At 50.4% G+C, this 14953-nt stretch overlaps 1 protein-coding gene across 1 annotated transcript in view; it reads right to left on the minus strand.

Annotated features, from left to right (window-relative positions):
* Positions 1–11832, minus strand: part of LOC309526217 (uncharacterized protein) — a 73093-nt gene extending 61261 nt beyond the window's left edge. Inside the window, exons 1-2 of the mRNA XM_082212131.1 lie at positions 11767–11832; positions 9455–9725 (exon numbers count right to left, since the gene is read on the minus strand). Of these exons, the coding sequence (XP_082068257.1) occupies positions 9455–9725; positions 11767–11817 (322 nt within the window). The 5' untranslated portion in view covers positions 11818–11832. The remainder of the gene's footprint in view (positions 1–9454; positions 9726–11766) is intronic.
* Positions 11833–14953: the final 3121 nt, after the last annotated feature.

The following is a 14953-nucleotide window of genomic DNA, read 5'->3' on the forward strand; positions in this document are numbered from 1 at the left end:
GAGGAAAGGGGCAACATGGAAGGGGGACACCCACACATGGGGGGCCCTTTCAAGAGAGAAGGTCTCCTCTTCCCCTCCATCTCTCTCCCCCCAGCTTCTCAATATCAAGGTCCTTTTCCCTAAAAGGAGGAAAGTCATGGAAGGGCCTTTGGAAAAAGAAGTTTCCTCACTGCCTGGGAGGGAAAGGGAAGCCGCAAGGGGGGGGTTGCCCCACTTCAAAATGGCCCCCTTCTCAGCAGAAGCCAGGCTGCCCTTGTCAAAGATGGGGGGTCCCTGCATCCCCCTGCCCACCCCAGGGGGCTACCACCAAATCTTCAAAACAACAACAATAACATTTAAATAGATAAATAGATAGATAGTGTTTGCTGATGTTTTATGTACATTTTATGGATTTTTCCTGATTTTATTATAACTTTCTTGGTTGTATACTATCTTGATATACTTTTATGGAAAGTACATATTATAAATACTTTAATAAAACCTTCAGTCGATCGATAATAAAATAAGAGCTGGTTTTCATTAGCCAGTCCATGTCCACCTAATAAATCCTTCATCAATGAACACATGATCCTTATACAGTGGTTCCTTGGATGTCAATCGGCTTGGCTCCCGAACACCTCAAACCCAGAAGTAAGTGTTCCGATTTGCAAACGTTCTTTGGAAGCCAAACTTCTGATTGAGTGCAGGAAGACGGGCCTTGGTTTTCGAACGGTTCCGGGAGTCAAATGGGAGTGGAATCAACTGACTTTATTGGAAGGCAGCTCAAAGATTCAATACATCCCATTTATTGCTGTGGAAAGAGGTGCCATGGATAAATTTTGACCTCTGTTACTTCAGTCACAACTGGTTGAAATGGAAATATAGATTATTCTGCTCTCATTCAGACCACATAACTGTGAGATGTTCTTATATATGCTAATGCTCGTGACTTTTAAATTTGCTCTTCAATTCCAGTATCTGAAGCATTGATGTGGTGTTTTCACTTGGCATCCGCTGAGACCCCAGACCCCTGTAAGGGCCCACGGGTGCTGAGGACCCCAGCCCTGTCTCCTCCATGCCAGCCAGCAAGGTCAGCAGACAGCCATTTTGATTTCCCACAACAAAACCAAGGAGAGAAGCTACGTCCGGCACCCCAAGACAGGATGGGAAATGGCAATGGTTGCTCCTGGCCATGCACAGAGTTCTGTTGCTCTTTGGTAGCCTGAGGGAGCTCAACAATGGAGGAGAGGCTGTCCCAGAGGACAACAGGTTGCTCTCACTTCTGATTTAGGCTTCCCCTTTCATCTCAGGAGCCCTTGGCTTACAGCTGAATTGAGTTTGGGTATAGAATGTCTTGCATTACAGAAGCCTCTCTCAACAGAAATCCTGCTTTTCTGGGCTGGATTCAGCTAACACAGCTAGTCTAAAAACCAAGTCTTACTTGCACAACTGGGGATTCTCCCCATCTCCTTCCCCACAAATCAGCTGGGGGGGGGGGGAGAGAGAGAATTCCCAGAAAGGTGTGCAGGGGGAGGAGAAGGGAAATTGCTCCCTCTGGGAAGTAGAATGATTGTGACAGAGCTACTACTTTGGAGTCCTCCCTCTAGAACTACTCAACATATTGAAGAAGAAGAAGAAGAAGAAGAAGAAGAAGAAGAAGAAGAAGAAGAAGAAGAATCTTCTACAAGACCATGTCCTAAGGTGATATAGTTCTTTTTATGCACTCAAACAATGGTTTGTGGTTGACCTATGCAAACAACAAACCAAACCACAAACCCCACCAGCTGGTCTGGATATGGAGCTTTGGCTTGGAGGGAAGTTGCTTTGTCTCATTGCTTCTTCAGCATAAATTGCTTTCTCCCTCATTTTATAAATGAAGCTCACTCCCCTCCCGTTTCCTCAAGATGTTAAGTGGGATCAATCCCGATACACCTATACCTTCAACACTGTTGTTAAATAGAATCAGATAACATTTCCAGGGCTGTCCGTGGCACCTTTGAAGTGGCCACCTCATTAGATTGGGATTTTCTGAGCTAAGCAATTGCAAGAAATGATCAGGAAACGAGAGACGTCCCTTGGTGACATTTATGGGGGATTTTCCGTGGATAGGTGCAGGGGCTCAAGAGGGACCCAATCCCCATTTTTAAAAGGGGGAGAAGCAGAATTCCCCGGAGCCCAAGAGGAAGCCTGCAAGGCAAGGCCAGGCCTGATCCCACTGCAAGAAAAGCAGACCTGCCCTTTGCAGCGCTGGCTTGGTCTCAGCTGACCCCCTGGGTTTCTTCCTCGCAAGCCTGACAAGGCCAACGAAGGCCCCAGAGGGCTCTGGACAAACTCAGGCTGACCCCTTTGGCAAGGCTCCTTCCACCTCCATTATTCTGTCTCACAGGTGGGGAATCTCTTTGGCTTCAGGGCCAGATCCTGATCAGGGTTGTCCCCCTGGGCCAAAGGGGGCAGGAGGCTGAAGCTGACATCTGTCAATCTCACCCACCTTTCTACCCCTCCACTGCAGTTATTGTTTGAAGTGCTGGGACACATGTGGTGCTGTCAGGGGCAGGGCTAAAGTCCTGAAGGAGGGAGCCTGCTTAGGAAGTGAGGAAGTGGAGAAGCCTGGAAGGTAAGGGTGCAAAATCGTAGAGAGATCTCCCTCCAGACCCAGCAGAGGCTCCCACTTCTGAAGTTCTGATCCTAAATTGCAATTGGAGGGGGGAGTCACTCAACTTTGGGGCTAGACACAACTGCCTCCCCCCACCCTTCCAGCATGCTGGCTCCTTTCACACAACTAACGTCTCAAAAGGACTAACATCTTTTGACTCATTTCAGAAGGAAGTTTAAAAAACAGGCTTTTATTAGAGGTCTACCAGCTTTTACTGAGTTGAAATGATTCCTGTCGTAACAGTTCCAAGGCTGGGTGAGGAAGGGGGTTGGGGAGGAGTGTGGCAGAAATTGCCATAACTGGACAAAGGGGGTGAAAGACCTTTCTAAAGGGTCCCTAAGTGTAGACTGCTAGACAATAAAGAAAGTACAGATGTATAATAAATGCTGGAGATGTGGGATCTTATGCAGGTTTACTCAGAAGCAAGTCCCATGAAGTTCACTGGGGCTCCTTCTCTCCCAGGTAACTGGCCATACGTTTTCCAACTAAAATCAGACAGAGTGAAACTACCGAAATAACACAACCCAAAGTGCTTAGGAAACAGATTATTTCTGATATTAATGGGCCTGATCCAGTTCTGGCCTAATGCTCCTTTCTGACACAGGACAGTAAAACATGGCAGCCCCAGGCTAATAATTGCCAGTGTTGATCTTCTGGGGACTCCCTGCCTCAGGCTGGGAGCTCTTGTCTACCCCCCCCCCACTTAGTTGCCCACCCTGCTTATGGTTTTAACCATGTAGTTGCCACTCCCCCCCCCCCAAAGCCAGTCCATTCATGTTCCTTAAAAAGGCTTCTCTTTCAACACTGTGCCAGGGAGAGGGAGGGGCTTGGTGATGGTCAGAAGGGTCAGCCAATCAGCACCTCTGCCTGGGCAGCTGGCCTCTCCTTAAGCAGGACCAGAACTCAAGGCTTGCTTGTCTCAGCCTCAGGATGCCCACCCTTCTCTTCCCCTCTCAGAGGAAAATGAACTAGGCAGATTTCCACCTCAGAAGGCCTAAGCCAAGCCTAGCATGGAAGGAAGGGCAGGCAATGGAGACATTTCCTGGGTAGGATGTGCAGGACCAGAGAGGGTCATACTGGGGGGTCTCTCCCCTCCAAGTCTCATTCTCTGCTACCCCCCCCCCATCATCCCAGCCCCCATTAAGACCTTCCTTAAATTAAGGGGAGATGCCTCTGCCCTGGTGGAGACCCCCACCCTCCATTTCCTTTCCTCCCAGCAGCCCCCTCCCTGCATTTCTGGCCCTTGGAGGGAACATTATTGGGGAGGGGGGAGAGGTGTGACTCTGTGCCTCTCCTGCCTTCCACTCACCTCCGCTCTGGTTGTAGTGATTCTGCAGAGTCTGAAGATTCACCCTGAACCACAGCTCATGGCCCTGTCTTTTCTCAGTCTCTGTTTTCCAGTACTGAGGAATCTCCTTTTCCACCTTCCTTATCCAGGGGACGCGAGGAAGATCCTCCTTGGTGTCACTGTCATACTGATCAATTTGCTGGTCATCCACGTACCCCACAGCGATGAACTGGGGCAGCCCCTGGCCAGGCTCAGACATGGCTGTGTAGAAATAGCGCAGGGAGTGAGAAGTGGAGCCTGGAAAGTAAGAGAGGGGGCAGAGAGTTAGGGGTCCTGCAGATGAAGGCAGCAGCCTAATCCTTCTGTATTACAGGCAGCAGCCCTGAATTAGGAGATCCAAAGCTCAGCAGGGTTTGGGGGAGTTTGCAGACCTGCCCTTAAACACAGAGGAGGCAGAGCAGAGGAAGCCTAAGAATCAGAGAGTTGGAAGAGGAAAAGATAGGATATAAATACAAGTAACAACAACAATAGTCCATGGAGTAGAGGGCGAGAAAAAGCTCTGCCAGGCAGCACTAAATCTCTGCATGTCTCTGCTGAGGCTCCGTGTGGGGGAGAGAGAGGCCAGCCCCTCCCCTTCTGCCAAGGGGGCAGGAATTGCCCCCCACTTGCAAGCGCCAGGCTGATGAGAGCTCCCACAACATGGTCTGAAGGCTCAGGATGCAGGCACCGAACGGAAGCTAAGCAGGCTCAGGTCTGGGAAGTAGATGGAGGGGAGACCAGATGAAGCAAAATCCATATATTGGGAGAACAGGAAGCTGCCTCCTCCTGGGTCAGAACACTGGTCCATGAAGCTCAGAGTTGTCTGCCCTGACTGGGGTGGCTCATATCTGCAGAAACGGGCCTAGGAAAGCCACTCCATGGAGCCGCCCCACCATCTGATCTTCTGGAGCCATGCACTGAACAGGTCTGACCTGGGTCTTGCTTCCTGGGCTCTGGGAGGCTTAGGAAAGATCTCCTGGGAACTCAGGAGAGCCCCACAAGATCCTGTGAGAACCTGCCAAAGTCTGTTATGCAAGGCAGAGAGCTTCAAAGCTCTTTTAGTATTGGGAAAACCTTGCACAAAAAAAGCTCTCTGCCTTCTGCATGTATAATTGGTGTGATTCCAGCATACAGCTGAAGTCCTTCAAGTTAACTGCATTCCAGTTGCTGGTTTCCTGCACTTTCCACCAGTTTTCCAGGGAGATTTAAAGTTAATTGGCCTGTAATTTCCTTCCTGGATCCCCTTTTGAGAATCGGTGCTTAAATGGTTCAGTGTTGAAATCTTTCAAAGTTGTGCTCTGAGCTGCCACCCACAGAGCGGGTTCCCCACTTGAGAAAGAAGGACCCACAGGGATAGCAGGGGCAGGAGGGAAAAAGGAACTTTGGGGTCAGGTCTCAACATGTGGCCCCACATCCCCTTTCCCCACACTTGCCCCTTCACGAGATCAAACACAGGAAGGGGGACAGAGCTCTGGCCACCAGGGGGCCTAATGAGTCTCCACAGCAGATCCCCATCAGAAGCAATTAACTTTCCTTGACATCCATCAGCAGATTTTGCTGTTTCTGCTCACTCCCCACACTCCTTCACCCTCTTCCCAAGTCACAGTGAATGTGTACTAAGGGGGCTGTGTGCCTCCTTTGCGCAGGAGGAAAGAGCCAAGGCTCCATGGTACTTCTCTAGGGCCACCGTTGTGCAGGGTACAGAGAGGGCCCCCCAAGACAGCTGTTGCCCCATAATTCCCTCCCTGGCCTCCTTTGGGAGGAAGGTGGGGATATAAACTCAATTTAAAAAAATGACTCTGTCAGTACCAAGAAAGGCCTCACAGATTTGGGCATAAGGATGAGGCCTTCCTTCCAACACCTGTCCCATTCTCTGCCTAGAGATTAACAAAGACCCACAGAAACAGCTCACAAAGACTTGGGGAGGGAGGGAGCGGATCATAGGCTTTCAGCAACATACCTGGGGCTTCTGCTGCCACCAGAACACCCCCCTTTGACGGAAAAGCTGAGTCGAGTTCAGCGAGAGATGGGGCATTTCCGTGGGGAAAGGTAGAGGGGCACAGTGCTAAAAGAGGAAGAGGAGGCTATTCCTGTTTTGCCTCAGGTAGCAGAAATGGGATGTATAATTATTATCTTCTTCTTCTTCTAAAGCTCACCAAAACTGGGTGTCAATGAAGACATTAAAGAAAATACCGCCCTATACCTGGAGGTCTCAGGGCGGCTGACAGAACAAAATCAAAATATAAATCCACAAAATATTCAATAATAAAAAAGCCAATACCCCCCCCCCACAAAAACCCCACACACTTTTAAAAGGATGTCAATCAAATCAACCAAAGGCCTGGTTAAAAGGGAATTACCGTATTTTTCGCTCTATAACACGCAGATTTTTTCTCCTAAAAAGGAAGGGGAAATGTCTGTGCGTGTTATGCAGCGAATGTGTGGTCCCTGGAGCCGAAAAATCGGGCAAAAATCAAACCGCGCTTCAGGGAGAAGGGAAACAAACCTGAAAAGAGGAAGTGGGTGCTTTCCTGCATTCTGCCTCAGGGTCTTACTGCCCACCCTCTCTGTTTCGTTGCTGTGTTTGCTCAAACGGAACAAAGAGCAGGGAAAGCCCCTCCCCTCCAGGAAAGAAGAGGGGAAAGCAGAGTGCCGTTCCTTCCTCTCTGTGCTCCGGTGCTGCTGAAAACATGCAGGTGGGAGAGAGAGACAGAGAGAGAGAGAGAGAGAGAGAGAGCGCGCGAGAGAGAGCGCTGGCTGGCTTGGGTGGGTGCGTGGGGGAAACTTTTGCCTTCCTTTCCTCCCTCCCGTTATACCCCACTCCTGCATTCTTAGCCCTTCTGTGTTTTTCCTTCCCTCCCCACTTAAAATGTGGTTAAAAAGCATGGATCCACATGGATCCTCAGGATTTTTGCACTGGGTCACCCCAAATTCACCATCAGAGCACATAGCATGTCCATGGCTACAGCCTGCCCCCCCAAAATCATGCACCCACTGTTGCCTGGGGCTGCAATGGTGCAAAAATGTGGTTAAAAAGCATGGATCCACATGGATCTTTGCATTGGGTCACCCCCAAATTCACCACCAGAGAACATAGCATGTCCATGGCTACAGCCTGCCCCCCCCCAAATCATGCACCCACTGTTGTCTGGGGCTGCAATGGTGCAAAAACGTGGTTACATAGCATGGATCCACATGGATCTTTGCATTGGGTCACCCCCCCAAATTCACCATCAGAGCACATAGCATGTCCATGGCTACAGCCTGCCCCCCAAAAATCATGCACCCACTGTTGCCTGGGGCTGCAATGGTGCAAAAATGTGGTTAAAAAGCATGGATCCACATGGATCCTCAGGATCTTTGCATTGGGTCACCCCCAAATTCACCACCAGAGAACATAGCATGTCCATGGCTACAGCCTGCCCCCCCAAATCACGCACCCACTGTTGTCTGGGGCTGCAATGGTGCAAAAACGTGGTTACAAAGCATGGATCCACATGGATCCTCAGGATCTTTGCATTGGGTCAGCCCAAATTCACCATCAGATCACATGTCTGTGGCCACAGCATGAAGCACAAAAATGATACATCCACTGTTTCATTCAGAATGTTTTTTCCCTTGTTTTCCTCCTCTAAAAATGATGTGCGTGTTATGGTCAGGTGCGTGTTATAGAGCGAAAAATACGGTAGTCAACAGGTGAATAATGAAGGTGCCAGGCGAACTTCCCTGGAGAGAGCCTTCCACAGACAGGGAGCCACTGCAGAGAAGGCCCTGTTCTCGCATTGATGCCACCCTTCGCCCTCCGGACCTCTAGAGGAGGAAGCACAGGAAGGAGATGATCTCAGGGTCCAGGTAGGTTCATATAGAAAGAGGTGGTCCTTGAGGATCCTGTGAAAATTGTGTTGAATGCACTTTGGGCAACTTCACCCTCAAGGAGGAAGAAGCCCGCTTGAGTTTGCCCAGTGACTCATCTCAAAACAACTAGGAAACTAAAATAAAAACCACAGACAGGACTCTGAGGGTCCAACATGCAGCATCCATGGCAGATGGCCATACAACCTCTGCTAACAAATCTCCTAGGAAGGAGAATCTTCCACCTTCTGAGGGAGATCCACTGTGGAAAACAAAGTTCAAGGAAGCGTAAACCTGCAAGATGAGTTTGCTTGAATTACATACGCCTTGATTGTCGGTTTGGTTTCCTTTCAGGCAAGATCAAATGGGATCCACTTCCAAGGCCAGTCCTCCCAGGGCAGGGGCTCCCCCCACTTCAAACCACAAGAGCTCAGAGCAAGGCTGCCTCTGGTTGTGGCATCTGGCTAAACAACACAGGCAGCTCTGCTCAGTGGTCGGGAGACAAAGAGCCACAAAATGAGGAGGAATCTGAAGGAACCAGTGGTCTCCACCACCCTTTGGCCAGCCCTGTGGCAGACACAGTGAGGGGGCAGCCCCCCATATCAAGAGGGTTCAAGAGAGAAATAACAGGTCTTACTCTTTAGTTCTTAAAGCTTTTAAGTTACATTGAGAATTTTTATGCAACAAGCAACTTTTAAACTAATGCTAGTATTATATTCACACCATTTTCCATTAGAGAACCACAAGAATTATTTACAATAAAGATTCAAGTAGGTAGCCGTGTTGGTCTGACACAGTCGAAATTAAAAAATTGTCTAGTAGCACCTTAGAGACCAGCTAAGTTTGTTCTGGGTATAAGCTTTTGTGTGCATGCACACTTCTTCAGATACAGTGTACAAAATGTAGTGAAAGGGGCTGTACAGAAATGGCACAGAGGAGCCCCCTGCATAATTCACAAAATCTACATTTTTGACAGGCAACAGGAAGGGATTGGGGGGGGGAGTTACAATTGTAAAGCAGGAGAATCTGATTATGAATGTGCCTGTGAAAGGGAACTCCTGAACAAAACAACACTGGGAATTGCGGGTGGGGACCCCTTATTCAGACGTCCCCATCCCCCCCATAAAGACTGCTACACCCGTCCAGCTCCCACCCCCAGGCTGGTCTCCTGAGTGTTTAGCTGAGTTTTCAGAGCGGCTGAGGGTTAGAAGAGGGAAGGTAAAAAATAGAAGAGGGAAGACCTGTACTCTGTCTGTCTGTCTGTCTGTCTGTCTCTCTCTCTCTCACACACACACACACACACCAGAGTCTACACGAAGCTGCGGGGGGGGGGGGACAGGCGACTCACTTTCCCCCCCCATTAATCCTGCCAACACCTTCAAGCTTTGTTTTGTTCTTCGCTTGAGCCCCGAGCCCAGGAGTGAAGCGGCCCCTGCCCCGGAAGGCATACAAAACAAGCCAAGTCTGAGAAACAGATGTCTGGGAAGGGATCCGGCTCCACTTCGGACAAGAAACTCCCCGATCGCCCCTTTCAGTGCCCACGAAATGCAATTCTCAAAGAGTCATGTTTCCTGTCCCCCCCCCCTTGCCCCAAAGCTTAGTCCAAATTATTTTCTCCCCCCGCCCCAGAGCAGAGTCCTTACCTGCGCAGTCGAGCAGCAGCAGCAGGTGGGCAGCCGCCCCCAGGATCAGGGGGGGCCAGGGGAGGAGGAGGACCCCCATCTCCCCCCAAAACGAAGCTCCCTTTTCCTCCTCCCTCCGACTCTGAGACCCGCTCTCTGCCCCGCCTGAGGAACCAGCAGCAGCGAGAGCTGGGATTGGGCGAGGGGGAAATATTTCGCCAATCAGAAATCGGCGCGCTGATTGCGGCATCAGTCGCCAGGCAGAACTCGAGGCGCAAGTTTGGGAGCGAGGCTGGAGAGGGAAAGAGAAAGTGATTGCAGCTCCTCGCCGGGAATCGCCGCCTCCCTCCCTCCCTCCCTCCCCCGGCAGCTCTTCCTGTCCTGCTCTGCAGGGAGGGCGGAGGGGGTTTCCCAGGGGAGGACCCCAGGTTCAGTCCCCGCATCACCAGGGGGGTCTGGGAATGTCCCCCTCTCTGGAACTGGGGAGAGGGGCGGTGAGATCCCTAGCGAGGTGGACTCCTGGGCTGAGTCAGTGCAGGGCAGCCTCCTGGGTCCTGTTTTTAAGAAGCCCTCGGATGGCTTCAAAGATGGCTCCCTTCTTCCTCCTGTGTCAGAGACAGTAAATGCATTCGCATCCCACTCGCTGGGTGTCCCTCTTCCGTCCTCCTTGCATGCTTCCTTACTGGGGCATCTGGGTGGCCACTGGGAGACCGCCATGCTGGACTCGATGGGCCCCTTTGGGGTGATCCAGCAGCCCAGCTCTTCTCCTGTGTCCCTCTGAAGGAAGGTGAGGACAGGTGACCTCACCTAGGCCCGAAGTCACCCCCCCCCCAAGCAGGCTCAAAGCTTCTCAAAGCTTTTCAAAATCATTTTCTCAGCAGCTAAGCATCAGAAACATTCCGCTTGCTGTAACTAAAAAAGATTGCAACAAGGTAGAGAACAGAGCCCACGGTCTTCTCAGGCCTTTCTCAGAACCACATTGCAACTTGCTTTCTCTCCGGGAACCATGCCAAGGCACAAGAAGGAAACAACGGGAACACTCTGAAAACCCCCTCACCCCCTTTCCTGCCAAGAGTCCACAATACTGTAGTCCCAAGACAGCTTTCTGTACATGCTCAGGAACCTCAACATGGGGCAGGACTCCTGAGGGAGGAGAAAGGAGGAGGGAACTGGAAAGGGGTATATATATGTTTGTGCACATGACTGTGAACTCGTGCATGCTTCTTGTGACTTATCACACTTGCTCCTTCTACCAGTTCATGGATGGTAGAAATAAAAGCCTTTTCTCTGAAACTATTCCTTGAGTGTCTGTTGACTCCCACTTCCCTTTCCCAGGCGCAATATTTTTCCAACCCGAAGGCAAAGCCTCATAAGGCTACATTTCTATCTAGTGGCAGGGGGTTCCAGTGTTTAACTGTCTGCCTTGTAAAGAAATGCTCAGTGTTGCAACTAGGGCTGAACCTCAGGGTTGAGGTCAACAGAGAGAGAGAGAGAGAAATGACCACACAAAGAAGGGAAGCAGGTGCTGGGAGACTGACAAACAGGCCAGACCCCACCAGCTTGCCAGAATTTCCTTTCTCCATGTGTTTTTTAAAGAGGCATTTTATTTCTCCACATATCTCTGCTTCCTGCCCCAACATGAGTTTCTCTCCCCCTGCCTGGGACCCTCTTGAGTCTGCAGGCCAGGGGGAGTTGGGGGTCAGGGCGGCCCCCTTTGCCCACTCAGCAAGACCCAGCGGCTGCCAAGCCTCTTCTGGAAGGCCCTGAGCCCAGGCTGGGCGCTTGGCCCAGACAGTGTTTGGCCCACATCCCACTTCCAGAAGCCTGAACGTTGAAACCTGAGCTAAGCATGGGACACACAGAGAAGCTGCTGCCTTTTCCAAGAAGTCAGGAGAGAGACAAGTAGTGGCCCCTCCTTGCCCGGGTACAAGGAAGCTTTTGGTTTAGGGGGGGGGGACCTGTGAAGTCGGAAGGTAAAGAATTATTTGGGATTTATTCTTTTCCCAAGCTGCATGATCTCTATCATCCCTATCTCCCCTTGTCTGATGCCGAAATATTATTGTGAGTTTGGGGGGTGGTCTTAGTCTGCAGGATGCCTGAGTCCCTTCTAATTCCTGGATCCAGCCAAGGTTGAAATCTAATGGAGGGATCCATTGCTGAACTTTCTCGGTGGGATGATGGCCGTAGATATCACCTAAGCACCCTCACTAGTATAACCAAAGAAGCCCCTGTGAAGGAGGAGGCTGGCTGTTTTGGGGGGGGCTCTCCTGGACCCACTTTGGGGACTCAATGGGCTCAGTCACCTCAGGGACGTCTTAAGCTTCACTTTTCACCTGCTCCATCCAGTTTTTCTGGACAGGGATAGTCTGCCCACAAGGATCCATGTTCTGCTCACCTCCTGACAGGATTATTGTAACATGTGGTGTTCTTCCCCAATACAGTAGGGATGCTTCAGCTGCTACAAGATAAACCTGAGAGGATTTTCACTGCCGCAGCTCATTTAGGGCCAAATCTCACCAGGGCCAAAAGACCCTCTGCCTCTTTGTCTGGTTCTGAGTTCAATCCAAAGGGCTAGTCTTGTTTTAGAAAGTCCTCCGTGGCTTGAGGCGCCTTCTCCTCCCCTGGTCTCCTCTGTGGAGACTTTTCTCCCTCTCCTTTCCCCTCTTCATGGAGGTGCAGTGGGCGACAACAACAACTAACGGCTAGGAGGAAAATGTTTTCTTCTCCACAGACTTTTTAAAGAGTTTTCAGGACTTTAGACATTGCCTGTAGCTCTGTTTTCCTGCTGGATAGCCTTGTTATGTGGCTTTAAACCACTCTTGAATCAATTTAGGGAGATGGTGGCATGAAAATGAACAAATAACAAAGCCGCTGCTTGAGGCAGCCCTTCCAGGAAGGAGGAGGCAGCCATTTCCCCTCCCTTTCTGCTTCACTGCCAGCCCTCCCTCCACAAAATGGCTCCCGTTCCCTACAAGCAGGCCGGGTGGGGCTGCCTCAGCCTCCCCGCTTCCCTCCCTGCAGAGGAGACCTTTGGTGCAAGGGAGAGCAGCCATGAAGGCAGAAACCGAAAGCCACAGCAGCCCACAGATCAGGTTGCCTGACGGGGAGATCGGCAGGCAGAAATGGCGCTCAGGGGAAGACGCTTTCTTTCTCCCCACAATGTCCCTCAGCGCCCAGATGGAGAGACCTTTGGCATTTCTCCCTCTTGGCCTGGCCTGGGCCCCCTCCAGCCTTGGAAAGACCCGTCTCCCTCAGCATGCAGGACAAAACCCTGAGCCTCCCCAGCTCTCTTCCTCAAGGCCAAGTGGCCAGGACTCCTGGGTCCCCTTTGGGAGGAGACTCAGCAGGAGCCAGGACTCCTGGGTCCCCTTTGGGAGGAGACTCAGCAGGAGCCAGGACTCCTGGGTCCCCTTTGGGAGGAGACTCAGCAGGAGCCAGGACTCCTGGGTCCCCTTTGGGAGGAGACTCGGCAGGAGCCAGGACTCCTGGGTCCCCTTTGGGAGGAGACTCGGCAGGAGCCAGGACTCCTGGGTCCTCTTCCTGGCAGGCAAAAGGCATCTTCCTCTCTTGCTGACTCTGCCTTCAAAAAATGAATATTTCTATCCAGGTGGCATTCATGTTCTCCTCATAACGGCCCTGAGAGGCCCAAGGTCCCTGAGGGAGCTACATGGCTGTGTGGGGATTTGAACCCAGGACTCCCAGGCTCCCATATCCCAGTCAAACCACAGCCCCACACTGGATCCTTGCAGGCTTCTCCACCTCTCAATACCAGGCCTGCAGGGACGTCCCTCCTGACATTATTTTTGTCCCCTTCTTGGTACTGTGTGGAAACAGCAACAAGTCTTCTTGCCCCTTAAAGGCTAGCAAATAAATGATGGCATACAAACGTCCTTGGTGTGGTTCTCTGTTCCAAACTGGATTGTTTCCCAGGAGACTTTGCCCCCTTCTGCCTCCCTCAGCAACCTCTGAGTCCGGTTGGAAAGTCCCAGGGCAGTTCCCAGAACAAGGCCTTTTTATTTTTAATATTTGTTTTCATTTTTACTTATAAGATGAATAGCTGAGGGTGCAGGAAACAGTCTTTGGCAAGTTCCAATAATCTAAATTTTGTTTGCATGCCAAGCTAGCAAAGGAATCTCAAGTGACAGCATCTCAGGCTGCTTGACAGACATTTCTCACAGGAATTGAAGAACGGAGGCAGATTTCGCTGAGAAAGTACTCATCCTTCATTAACACCGGGGTGTTTCTGTTTGTTTCCAGGGTGGATTCCTGCCCTGACGCTCTCTCTCTGCCACAAGACACCCTCACCCATTTCTCCACAGCCCCTAGTTGTATTTTCTCGCTTTCCCCTTTTTGTGATCTTCCGCTGCCCCCTACCGGCTGCTTTCTTCCCCAGCTGAAATGGAAATCAGGTGATTTCTAGGAAATCCTTCAAGGGACCAGTTGAAGCAAGTCATGGGTTGCAAAAAAAAAAATGGTCAAGGTTCCCACATATGTCACAGCTTTGGAAGTGGGTGTATGCCTACCTATGTTATGGAAAAGCGGAAATATATAAAACTTTTACAAATCACGTAATCGGGGGGGGGGACCTATTTAGAGTATGGGGAAAGTATGAAAACTTATTAGAAAGAAAAACACCACTGTGGATATCCCCAGTGGAAGCTACGACCAGGAAAAGCATAAATATGGATAGGCAGTGGTTAACTTACAGTGAAATTTTAGATCTTACAGGACAGGAGCCAAAACTGAGAAATCTGGAGGAATTAAGAAATCTGGTTACGGATTGGCTACAGGTTGTTAGGGAAATTTGGGAACGAGGATACTCGACAGTCCCAGCTGGTCGGGCAGAGCCCGTGGTTTCTCTCGGTCAGCAAAGGAAGGGGTCCCAGCCACAAACCGGAGCAAAACACCGTCAGTAGACTTAGATCAAAGTTTATTGCGAAACAGGTTCAAACAACGGACTGAACCCTGAGAAAGGGACGACATTGACTTTTAAAACTTCCCACCACATCCCAGAACACAGTTCGTACATCACTACATCATTGCTACCTCACCAAAACGTCAAGAAAAAGGGAGGGTAACATGGGATTATCATAAAAAAAATGAGTCAAGGTAACAGCCATATATAGGATTTGCATAGGCAAACATATCTCAAGCACCCACCACCCACAGAACAATAGTCTTTCTTCACATGTCTATACCCTTAGGCGAGTCCGGTTTTCAGACTCTAACTGCCCAGCAATTGTCACTCATGGGCACTTCCTTGGGTGGGGGGTGCCTACTGTTCAGGGAAGTTTTTAATGTGTGACATCTTAGTGTATTTTTGGTCTTTGTTGGAAGCCGCCCAGAGTGGCTGGGGAAACCCAGCCAGATGGGCGGGGTACAAATATATTATTATTATTATTATTATTATTATTATTATTATTATTAACTCCTCCCTTGAGGGATCATGGCGGGGACTGGGGGGGGTTTAAAGTCCTAGGCCAAAAGAGTGCAAATGGCGTTGCAGTGAAGCAACCCAGT

Source organism: Podarcis vaucheri (genome assembly GCF_965113315.1).
Source record: "Podarcis vaucheri genome assembly, chromosome: 2".
NCBI lineage: Eukaryota > Metazoa > Chordata > Lepidosauria > Squamata > Lacertidae > Podarcis > Podarcis vaucheri.